The sequence below is a fragment of the Morone saxatilis genome, unplaced genomic scaffold (genome assembly GCF_004916995.1).
Source record: "Morone saxatilis isolate NCDOM2014 unplaced genomic scaffold, NCSU_SB_2.0 Contig1, whole genome shotgun sequence".
Taxonomy (NCBI): Eukaryota; Metazoa; Chordata; class Actinopteri; family Moronidae; genus Morone; species Morone saxatilis.
This window is the reverse complement of record NW_023339651.1, coordinates 3252533-3264876: the sequence shown is the minus strand read 5'-3', so window position 1 is coordinate 3264876 and position 12344 is coordinate 3252533. Positions and strand designations below refer to the sequence as shown.

Genomic DNA, 12344 nt, shown 5'->3' with positions numbered 1-12344 from the left:
GACGCGCGCGCGCGCGCACACACACACACACACACACACACACACACACACACACTCTCAGACAACCACACAGACTATGAAAGAAGAAACAGTCCCATATGAGAGGAAACATTGCAAACACAATAAAAAAAAACTCACACAAACAGACAGATTTACATCAGAGAGTTGAATGAATCAGTCAGCCTAGATTCAGGTCCAGAGCCAGAATCAAAACCACAAAGGGCCCCAGAGTAAATCTCCGACAGATCCACGCCAAATTCCTCAGTGAAATCACAAAACTATTTACCTCCATGGCACTTCAGAGAATATTACTGGAAGCACTTCAATGCTAAAGCATTTCTGAAGTTTTTATTGCTAACAGTGACATGCTCGGTGGAAACAGCGGGAAGAAATGCTATTCAAAAGATTATTTAAAGCACACAGTAATCAACGCTTTCTGAAAATACCATGCTGTATAATGTAGTGGCTTCATTTCAATCAGGTCTCCCACTCAACATCTTAATTTCAAGCCTGTGTGGACCCAATTCTGTAACTGTCTCAAGTTAAGCAGACAATCTATTTGGAAATGAAGAATACACACACTTTCAGGGGATAAATATTACTAACAGTTGCAGGATGAACGCACTTGAATGCACACAAACACACAGAACAGAGAGACAAACAGATGCACAGACAGACAGACAGCCTGCATCTGCTGGAAGCCGCACTGCCCCTCATCCATCACAATCAGTCACACCCCAACACACACACACAGGCACACACTAAGCACACACATAACCAGACACACATCTTGGCAGCTTTATTATTAGCACCTCCTCTGTGTTTGGGATTCAGCCTAATGTTAAGACCGAGGGTGTGACAGGTTGTGTGTGTGTGTGTGAAGAGGGAGGGCAAACTAATAGAAACAAGGTCAGAATAATGAGAGGAGGAAGTGGGGAAGGGATGAACGTAAGCATGAGCCAACAGGCGAGAGAGACAGACTTACTGTATATTAAGACTTTCAATTCAGAGGAAACAGTAGGAACAGATTGTGTACTGATACTGATGAAGAATATTTGTATTACAGTGTTTATTCCTCACATATCATAACCTAAAGCATGGACACATTTATTCCAGTGCACACTGGCAAATGTTGTTTTTAGGGCTGAAATAATAAGTTTATTAATATCAAACATTTAATAGTCAAAAAAATGTAAATTGTCTAAGAAATGTATTAACCTAAAATGCTGATAACAGCTTCTCAAATGTGAGGTTTTGTTGGTTTTCTCAGTTTCTAATCTTTTTTAATTAAATATCTCTTGGTTCAGGACTGTTTGATGAACAAAGAAAAAGCACAAGACATAAATTTGGACATTTTTAGAGAGAAGAATTTATGCTAATTAAAAGCTAATTAAAAATAAGTATTAGTTGTTTTTTATATTTGCAGTGATGTTCATGTTATGTTGCAAGTACAAGTATAATATAAGTGCTCTAAAATAATTTAAAAACTAAAGGTTCAGGTTTAATGAAATTTTAATTCTAAATGTTGTTAAATGTTGTTGTTGGATAGCAGCTAATACAGTTTAGACAGGTAGAATAGACACTTAATAATAACTCCCAGTTGTTCCAGTGGAAATAGTGATGCTAATTCAAGCAGTAAAAAAACAATCATTATGCTGAGCTGCTTCAGGCGCATCGCACCTTGAATGTAAAGCAGGGATAGAGCTGAAGAAGAGCTAACTCAGCAACCTTTCCCAGGACTGACAAAGGTTACAGCATTAAATACCAGTAGCATGTGCAGTAGCATGATTAGTTTTCCCTATTAATCATTTATCTAATCATCTATTAAATGATTAACAGATCAGGTCTGACAATGCTGAGGTTTCCTAAAGCCCAAGGTGATTGTAGTCATCAAGTTGCTTGTTTTGTTTTGAAAATCCCCCAAAAGGTTCAATTTAAAATCACATAAAATAAAGAAAAGCTGCAAATTATTACATTTGAGAAGTTGGAAAAAGTAGTTTTGCTTAAAAATAGATCAATAATCAATTATCAAAATAGATGTGCTTCTGCTGATTAATCAATAAAAAATAATGTTTTCAGCTCGACTAGATACATTTGATAGACTCTGACTCAACAAATTTTTTTTAAGGTGTGAAAAGCTGTGAAGATGCAATAAGAATTCAACCCTCGACAGCCATCTTAGCCTACACAACATCCTCTCTCACCTGGTAATGGTCTGTATTGTAGAATTACTGATAGCCAGATAGCCAGATTAACAGATTAATTAAGGAGATGGAAAGGGGTTTCAGGCACAGTGAGAGACTGAAACTAGGCTGAGGTAAAACACAATGAGGGACAAGATGACACACAAAGAAAAAATAAATAGCTTGAAAAGGAAAAGCAGAGACGCAGAAAGAAGGGAAATTAGTGTTCAGTGTTAAAATTAAATATAATAAAGACAAAGACAGTGGGCAGGAGACAAATAAATTAGAGACAGCTGCAGAGAATAACATGCAGAAAAACTGCAAACAGAGGGAGAACTGAGGTGGGAAGGCGAGAGACAGATAGAGAGAGAAAATAACAAGAACATGGTGGACTGACTGTAGCAGCACCCGGTGTTAATGTGACAGGAAGCGATGAGAAGATGCTTGAACATCGTCACCTTTAGCTCTTAGTACAGTGATGTGTCTTAAGATTGTTTGCAGAGACCTTAAAGCATGCTGACTTTTTCCTGCCTCATATTCATTCTGTTGTGAAATATATAGCAGTATATATTCAGAAGTCCCTCAGCAGAGAGGAAATGACCACTTATATGTATCAAAAGCAGCATCTCAACCTGTTTTAATGCCTATGGGAGTAAATGGAGCTCCTCCACCATCATCAAAACATCAAATGAGAGAACGAATTGTGGTAAAACACTTTATGTTAGTGTTTCCTTCCCTGGGCAGTCTTACAACTAATACTTTATTATAGGTGAAGCAGAATACTCTAATCATTTTGGCCACACCTTGACCTTATTAAAGGGTCGGTTCACCCAAATGTAAGGATGGGGGTTCGATAGAATTTTATAAAATTCAAATAAAGTAGTGAATCCATCAAGAAGATTATTGAATGTTCTTATTAGGCTTAAGATTCAACATTTTAAATTAAAATATATAATAATTAAAATGATGAAGTTGATCAGCTTAAAATATGATCTGAAGTTTAACTGGGATGAATTTGAATTGAAGAAAAAGGGTCACAACTTTGCCGTTGAACTACAAAAACACATAGTGGTGATAGTTTGTGCTGCTCACAGTATGGAAAAAGCTGTGTGTGCCCAAAACAGACAGGTATCTGGAAACCAGAGGAAAATCAGTGCAGGTAAATCAATATGCAAGAATGTTTTATATTTGATTTAAAGGATTGTTGCATCAATGTGATAAAATATCAACTTATTGGATTTGGAAAAATCAAACAAATCTGGTTATTTGATGGTTCCTGAGCTGAAAGAGACATCAGTTTCCAGAAATTAAATTATTATTGAGATAGATTTTATTCATATTGCCCACCAGTAATGGCTACATACTACTAGATGTAAAGTATGTGATGGTGAACCGCCTCCTAAACTACATCCTTTCAACAATTTGACAAATACAAATACAAAGTGAATGTTACACTGTCTGGTCATTATATGATCGTATTTCCATCATTGGTCCCTGAACTCGGCCTGGCAAACACGTAAGGCTCGACTGTTGTTTGTTTACAACACAAACAGCCTGTGACACTTCAGCCATCACATCGGTCGGTGGATCAAATTGTTCTCGACTTTTTGTTGCCCACATACAAAGATTATTTTAACACTCGCAGTAAAACTCCCACCTCAATCTGACCTCCCAGACTCCCATCCACTTTCCACTTCTCTTTTCTAATCCTGTTTGTCACATGTGCCCTCACACTCTCCAGCCTCTGGACTGAACAGCCATCTCAATTTGAGGGCATAAGCCAGACCTCCCACTGAGCAACGTCTGACTGTCTCCAAACCTGTCAAGAACTCTCAGTAGGTACCACGGGAGCTAATCCAGGCGGCAGATGAGGAGATGGATTTTGCGTTTCCTGCCCAATGCACTGACTGGCAGCTGTCGGGGTATTAAAAACACTGAGTATCGAGCTACATCCTCACTCTAGACACACGTATATATGAGTACAACTCACGCAACGTCCATCATAGTGTCTCCGCTACTATATCCACCGTTTCATGCTCTCATAGACATCAATTCGATTTTTCTATGTGCCCTTGCTGCTACTGCTGACCTTGTGCCTCACTGGAGATAATGAACAGAACGTGTCCTGATTAGCATCACCAAACACATGGCCCATGAAAGCTTTACCACTTAGCGCAGACGCCCAACATGCATCCATACATGTGGCAGCAGGTGGGACACACACACACACACACACACACACATCCTATTAGTATGCTGCACCTGTAGAGGCCACGTGCTGAGACACTTGAGAAAGTAAATATGGAGGCAGATGAGAAAATTGAGAAGGAAGTGAAAACAACAGAGAGCTACTGAAATAGGGACTGGGAACGAGAATGAGCTGAAGAAAGCAAGAAGGGAGAGGCAGGACATGGAATTACTGTGTCAGCATATGTTTAAGAGCAAAAAAAAAAAAGAAATCTGGGAAGATGAAAGCAACAGACAGTGAGGCGAGGAGAGAGAAAGAAGTATTGGGATACATGGCGGAGCTTTAGCTACGTTCTGATAAAAGAATACAGCTGATGTTATGCTATATAATAAAAAGACCAAAGCCAACAATGCATAAGCCCGTCACTAAGGCAACCACTGATTTAAACCTGCAATAAATGATTTGTTTGACTACTTGAGGGCAGCAGAAACAAACTGTAAACACAACACATACTGTATTATCACCAGTAATGCTATAAGAAAACAAATTGAGTGAGACTGAACTAAAACAGTAAAACAATGAGATAAGCTCCTATAACGGGAACGAGTCAGGTGATAATTTGCAGCTGGGCACTGTAGTTTCTATCAAATGTGACTCAAACAGGACTTAATAGTACATTAATTGGGGACTATTTCCAGCTGACGGTTATTACGCCTTGAGTGCACCAGTGAGTATTCAGGCAGCAGGACAGTGTATGTGGGTATGTTAACTCAAAATTAACTATAGTGCTCATGTTCTCGGTAATGAAGGAAAATGTCACCGGGTGCATCAGTGTGGATCATTAATGTGTGTTTAGTTGGTCCAACACTCAGTTGCTAGTAGCAACCACTGGCACAGTTTAACTGACGTTGTGAGATTCACAGTTTTGTCAGATCTGTGGCCAAGGAAATATTATATATTATAATACAGTTTATCTGCTCTCCGAAAGGCAACACCGAGGTACTTTCTTTATTAGTTGTCTTTGCTATGTAATTTGAGATGTTAACTTCAGATTTTCTGTGATCAGATTACTGCTAACCAAAATAGCCATTAGTTGTCACAGTCTAATGTTCTTTACTGACAATACTTTCTTCTTGGTAACTAATTTCATACTTAGTTTATACTTGAGTAAATACAGTTTTCTTGCAACTTTACAAATACATTTTTACAACATCTTTGGTATAATTCATCAAATATATAATATTGATTACAAATCATTAAATTTGTGGCGTTTTATCCAAAATTTCCAGCGAAAATCGAAAAAGCCAGCTGCTGTCTTCAGCCTTATGTAGTCTGCTGTACTGTTGTGCACCTGCACGCACAGTGAGGCCAGAATAATGTGTTTTTAATAGTTTTTGGACAACAATGGAGCTCCATGGCACAGAGGAAACAGCTACAATCCATTAATAACACAATTAGAAGAAAAAAAAGAATACCACTAGCCATTTTGGTTGTGGTGCAATGACTTAAAAATAGATCAAAAAGCTGTACGACTCAACTAAACAAGCGCGCCGTTTATTGGCAGGAGGTCAGAAGAAGAGTAAAACATTTATGAAATTTGTTAAAGTGTGATGAAAGTGTAGCGTCTAGCAAACGCAACCTGATGGGAAACAACTGGAGACAGCCGGATTTTACTGCACCAACGTACAAGCAAAAAAAAAAAAGATCACACTGGAGCCTCATGCACAGCACATCAGATTCAAGCGTTTCCCTTTAGGTAAGACATCTCTGTAAACAAGCCCGTGGCTGCCATGCATCAAAAACGCCTGATTAATTTATAACAAGGCAGAGAAGCCTGGAAGCCAATAAAAAGAATTTCTCATCACCAGACTGCAAAGCAACATGACATATTGAGATTGAAAGCTCAGTTTAGAAGCCACAACAGAGCGCATCTGTTAGTGATCCTAACTTTGTCTCCTTACTTCCTCTCCCCTTCTGCTTTTGATCTGTTATCAGGTCTTTTCAGGACAGTGACAACACTTGCCTCTATGTATGTGTGTGTGTGTGTGTGTGTGAATGCTTCGTATACTGTGACAGGCATGTGTCAATAAAGTGAGATGTAAATTAACTTACACAAGCAGTATCTAGTGAATGAATGAATAGACAGCAAGGACATGTGTGTGTGTGTGTGTGCTGTGGTGTGGTGTGTGTGTGTGTGTGTGTGTGTGTGAAAACAACAGAATGGAGCATCATTCAGTACTGGAAGCAGAACGTTACTGCAGACACACAGCACAGATCCATTTACAGGAACATCGCCTGGAATAGATCTCTGACTCATTTTCTTCCTATGTATCTCTCGCTTTAGTCTCCCTGCTTCTTGGCAGCGAGGCTCTGCTGAACACCACGAAGCAGAAATTGATGGTATTCAATATGTAGATTTAGATTTAGACCTTTTCCTTTTCATTAAAACCTTATGTGATCATAACAACTTTAGAAAAATTAAATGTACGGACAAAGTATGTATGAAGCAAAGCCTTCTTCCACAGTGATGTTTTAGTTGCTGCCACTGGGGGCACCACAGTTGGGAATTTTTTAATTCTACACAAATTACAGAATCTTTAAAGGTCCAGTGTGCAACATTTAGGAGGATCTATTGTCAGAAATGGAATATAATATTCATAGTTATGTATTTATTAGTGTCCAATCAGTTGAATAGGAATTGTTGTGTTTATGTTACTTTAAGATGAGCCGTACTTAACTACAGGAGACCGTGTCCCTCCAGGAATTTGGATATTTTCTGATATGGTTATCATACAGTGTACAGTCTAATAACATTGCAACCCTAGAGTTTAACTATCCACACTATTGTATGAGTTGGCTGCTTCTGGCTCTGAAACTGAAAAAATGTTGTATTGTTGAGTTTTTGACCACTTGGGTGGAACAGAACAAGCTGTAAATGCAACCCTTATAGCTGTTGTGGGAAATGTCCACTACAAAACTAAATTCAAGTGTTAATTTGTCCACACCAACTCCTGAGAAAAGCTTTTTCACCTTTTTAGATGCTAAACGCTGTTTGTTGTTCGCTCTTTGTTGCTAACACCGTCTGTGTGCCATTTGGTGCTGGGCAGATCGTGTGCAGTGGGTTTATTGGAGCTGTCTGCAGCTGCTGCTGGAAATGAAGCTGATCAGAGCAAAGTTTGTGGACCAGAAAACCACGAGGGGAGCTGCAGATGTGGGTCGTAATTCTTTGGTTCTATCACTAAAAGACACCAATTTTACATTATATAGTAATTTGATCCATTGTTAATATAAGAAATATACTAAAATTACACCACAAATACAGGTGCTACATCAGTCCTCACTGACTGTATATTGCTCTGGTTTTTATTCTCCCTTTCTCCGTGCCTCAACCCTTTTCTCTCCCTTGATGTGCATATCTCACTTCCTCTTACATTTAATTCCCAGTCTCTCCCTGTGCACCTCTCCTTCTCTCTCCCCCTTCATCTTTTTTTCCACCTTCACACTTTTATCCTGGCAGACAGACTTGTGGAGATGTGAGCTACGAGGCTAGAGAGCAACGGTGGGTGTTTAAAGTCTGCAGAGCTCATGTACACTTTGTACCCTCACAGCCTTGAAATTTTCAAAACTTTCCCAAGAGCTAATTTGCATCATGAGTGTGGGTTAGGATGTCTATTTTGGGTCACACTAATATACATAGAGAGTACTCCTTTCTTTTTTTTTCTATGGTTGAAAGCAATTCAGCAATCTCAAAGTTCTTCTCCACTATTGAAATTAAAGAATCCCTCACAAAAGCAATTGGAAAGTGATAAAAATACTATAAAATGCACTTTAAAGATACAAACCAGAAAGGAGCAAAATGGATCCAAATAGTATACCGACACCAGTGATATATATATAAAGTAAATCATCGCCTACATCACACACTGGAAATTAGATTCTTCACAATTTCATATTTCAATTTCAAAGTGCAAACAACACCCAGTCTCGATTGAGCAGCCATTTCAGTCAATAACAGATGCATTCAATCTCTACTATAAGGATACCTTTGGGAGCTGGGTGAAAAAGACTGCAAGTATTACTATGACCACTGAGTGATGCTGAGAACAAAATGTCTAAATACACATGGCAGTCACATTGCTCATAATAAGAGAGTGAATCACCCTCAAAATGATTCACGCTAATATCAATCAAGACACAAAAAAACATCTCTCAATAGTCCACAGACAATAATTAATCACCATAAACCACAAAAAAGGAGCTCATTCATGTACTGGACAATTAAAGGTTTCATTCAACCAATGTGGCTCTATTGTGTTCATTGTATGAATCCACTATGCTACCTCCGAGGATGGGAGTTCTGGTGAAGGAAACAGAATCATAAGCATGAATAATAACTTTTATATGTGCTTTGTAACTATAGCATTGTTTCTCTGAGTATCATTTCATGACGTTAAAAATGATAAATCTAATGAAAAACTCCAATTACAGTTCCTAGTATTGTACAACTGTCCCTATTTAGCATTAATAAGCACTATATATTTCACATATAATGATGTTCTAAGCCGATATAAGTTTTTTTAATGTATTGGTCAAGTCCTCCTGTGGGCTCCCATCAGTGGATGCTGCTGTATAAACAGATAATAAATAAAGACAAATTAATGAACAATAGAGTATAAAACTGTTGTAATAATATAAAACATATCTACATAGGAGAAGTTAGAATTGTTGACAAATACTGTGCATTCATAAACACTTACATTAAGTGTTAAGTGTGCCTGTAAACACTAAACGGTTGGAGGGGGATTTATTTGCCCCAGTAGATTTGCCCACAGATTTATTTCAATGACAACAAGATCAAAAGTTATATGGAAGCCACAATGCACTGTTAATTTAAATGGTAATACACTCTTCCCCCAAATAATGCCCTGGAGATCTACTAAAGCCCCCAACAATTCACACTACTTCTTGACAACAAGTCCATTATGTTAATGTTGCCTGGCAACAGGACTCCATACAGTACAGGGAAAAAAAAAAAAAGATCTCTGGCTAATATTGATTTATACCAATATTGGTTCCAGGAAGTAACAGCTGGATCACTTTAAGTTTCAACCGTTCATTTCTTGTGTCTTTGAAACTGCCAGAGGAGCGGGTCAGAGAGCAGCAGAGGGGCGACAGCAGGGAGCACATCGACTCCAACATGATGGGAGTAAAGGCAAGGTTTTCGAATCAATACAGCCTGCAGCACAGCACAATCTTTACCCCATCTTGACTCAACCTTGCTTTATTCACTGTTTCTCTGTCATTTTGCACTTTACTCACTGTAAAGAGTAACACTGCAGGATTCAGTCCCCACTGCGTTGACTCAATACTCTTTACATCATATAGCTGCCTTTGAATACCCCTTTTTACAATGTGATTCACTTTGTAGTTGATTTAAGTATTTGTATCAGTGCACTGGGCAGAAATGTACAGAATACTGGGCCCGGTTGCGTAAGCTACCTAACGTTTCTGACTTAAGTTTTAAGTTTGTTCCTCATGCAAAATATTTCCCTAAGCTGTGGGGTTCACTTAGGAGTGTTGCATAAAGCCTCTTAGGTTGTCTCCAATTTAAGTGTTTAGAAAAGGGATCTAAAACAAAATACAATATAATCTGGCCCGCAAGATTCAGTCCTTTATTTGTTGTTAGGCTGTAGACAACAAAGATGATATAACAATGGTGATAGAAAAATGTTGAGAAACTTCTGTGTTAAATATGATGTTAGTAATGGAAATATGTTCAGAATATTGCACTTTCTTGTAGATGACACAACCAGCAGCAGCAACGAGCCAGTCCGAGTGCGAGACCCCCAGTTTGGAATAAGGCATTTACGGTAATTATGGTAATAATACAGCACATGTGCCGTTCTGTTGCCACGGTTATGCTTCACTGTTGTTGTTGTTGTTAATGTTTCTCTCCTCGAAGAATATGGAAAGCACAAGCACACAATCCAAAGTAAATGTAACCCAGCCACAACAAAAACACCTAAGCAGAAGCAGTCTTGTTGTGAAACTAAATATAGATGCAGTTCTGAAGAAATATGAAAATATTACTGTACCAGCAAGAAAGGAGATCACCAAATAAGACAACAATAAAACAATATAGCTAATATTAAGTTGAGTTGTAAATGTTTGGCTAGAGGCTGCAAAGTTGCTAGTGCAAACTGAGGGTCAAATCTATATTGCTCATAGTGTCCAGTGGGGTTTTTCCTGTCCTGAAATATGTCGTCAGTCACCATAAAGTCAGCCACTGTCTTATGTTATTTCCCTTTAAAAGGACTGCTATAGGGCCCTTATATTTATATATTTACAAAGGACCTTCTAGCAATGCTTAAGGGAACACTTAGCTAAGGGCAGAAACTTAGAGATCAAAGGGTTTCCCCTACAACGTCCTAAGGAAATCCTTATGGTGATTTTATGCAGCTAATTTCTTTCTAAGGCATCCTGAGCTGAGAATTCAAAGGCAACCTCTGAACCTCTAAAAGTGTTTTTATGCAACCGGGGTCTGTTTACTTACGACTGGTCATCATTCATTTTCACTGCATCACCATCTCACTCCCTCTCTTCTACCCAGTTCTCTGTATCTCCCTCATACATTTGTAAATACATCCCCTACACCTCCCTCTCTCTCCAGCACCCATTCTAACACAGCAAAGCACCAGCTCCATACACTCCCATTGGCTGGCAGTGACATCACTTGTGCAATGTGTCGAGTCAGACTCCTTCTCGCTCTCTCTGACTGCTGATGCCCCCTTGTGTCCGTAATGGAAACTGCAGTTATCATTTAAAAACACTGCTGTGGTTTCAAGTCTACCTATTAGCCGTTACAAACATTCTTTTTACGTGTTCAACATCTGCAGAGAAACTGAAATACGCTGACCTCAGATCAGTGATGATGAGTGACTTTCACCTTCTTCTAAGCCATCTGATCCCACACAGAAACCGAGGATGTTAGCAAAGTAAATTGGCTTATGTTGAGTCTGGCTGCACAGACCATTAGAGTGAATTAGACTGTAAGCCTTCCTGATTATCAGAACTAACAGGATCATGTTCAATCTCTTCTCTCTGCCGCTAATGGTTACTTACTGCACGGTGTAATCTGCCCTCTGCTGTCCTCAGGTTACAACAGCATCATCATGCATCGCTACAATCTGATACACTGCTTGGTGTTTACATTAAGGTTGATTGTTCATGTTATTCTTTTGTTTGTTTAATTATATTTAAAAAATCTGTGATACAATCAACTGTCATGCACTGTAAAATCCCCCACAATTACTTTTGACTATAAAAGACAAATTCAGCATAGGGCTGCAAGAAATGAAGAAAATACATGATTATTTATATTATAGATTAATATGCTGATTATTTTTTAATTCACTGATTCATTTGTGGGTCCAAGTAACTATCCAAAACCCCAAAATATTTAGTTCACTATATTAAGACACGCAGCTAAATTCTTACATTTGAGAAGCAAGAAGCATAAACTTTATTTGGCATTTCTGCTTTAGAAATGACTTAAAATTGTAATTAACAAAAGTGTGCTTGTAGTGACTGTGAATGGAAATATGAGGGCGAGTATGATGTGTGACACAGATCACAGACCAGATTCAAACATGGAAAGAAAGGAAGCATTTGGATGTTTGACCTCGGAAACAGCTAACGTCCTGTACTGGAAACATAAAAGTCAAAATAATAACAAGTCAGATCTGCATTTAGTGTTTCCTACCTTGCGGCTGGTGTAGTGGGCGTGTTTGGCCAGCTTGCCATTGAGTCCTTGGAGGAAAACCTCATCCGTGACTTTGCCCACATTCATACAGGCTTCATCCAGCACAGAGAAGATGCCTTTATGCTGCTGCTCCACCAGATCCACAATGATCTGGTTATTGAAGTAATCGATCTAACAACAAAAGGACACAGAGGATCAAAGCTACTGATTT

The 12344-nt window shown here is 38.7% G+C and overlaps 1 protein-coding gene across 1 annotated transcript in view; it reads right to left on the bottom strand.

The window, feature by feature from the left end:
• myo1d (myosin 1D) overlaps positions 1-12344 on the bottom strand; it is a 99909-nt gene that overhangs the window by 59889 nt on the left and 27676 nt on the right. The window contains exon 11 of the mRNA XM_035668011.1: positions 12134-12304. Within this exon, the coding sequence (XP_035523904.1) occupies positions 12134-12304 (171 nt within the window). The remainder of the gene's footprint in view (positions 1-12133; positions 12305-12344) is intronic.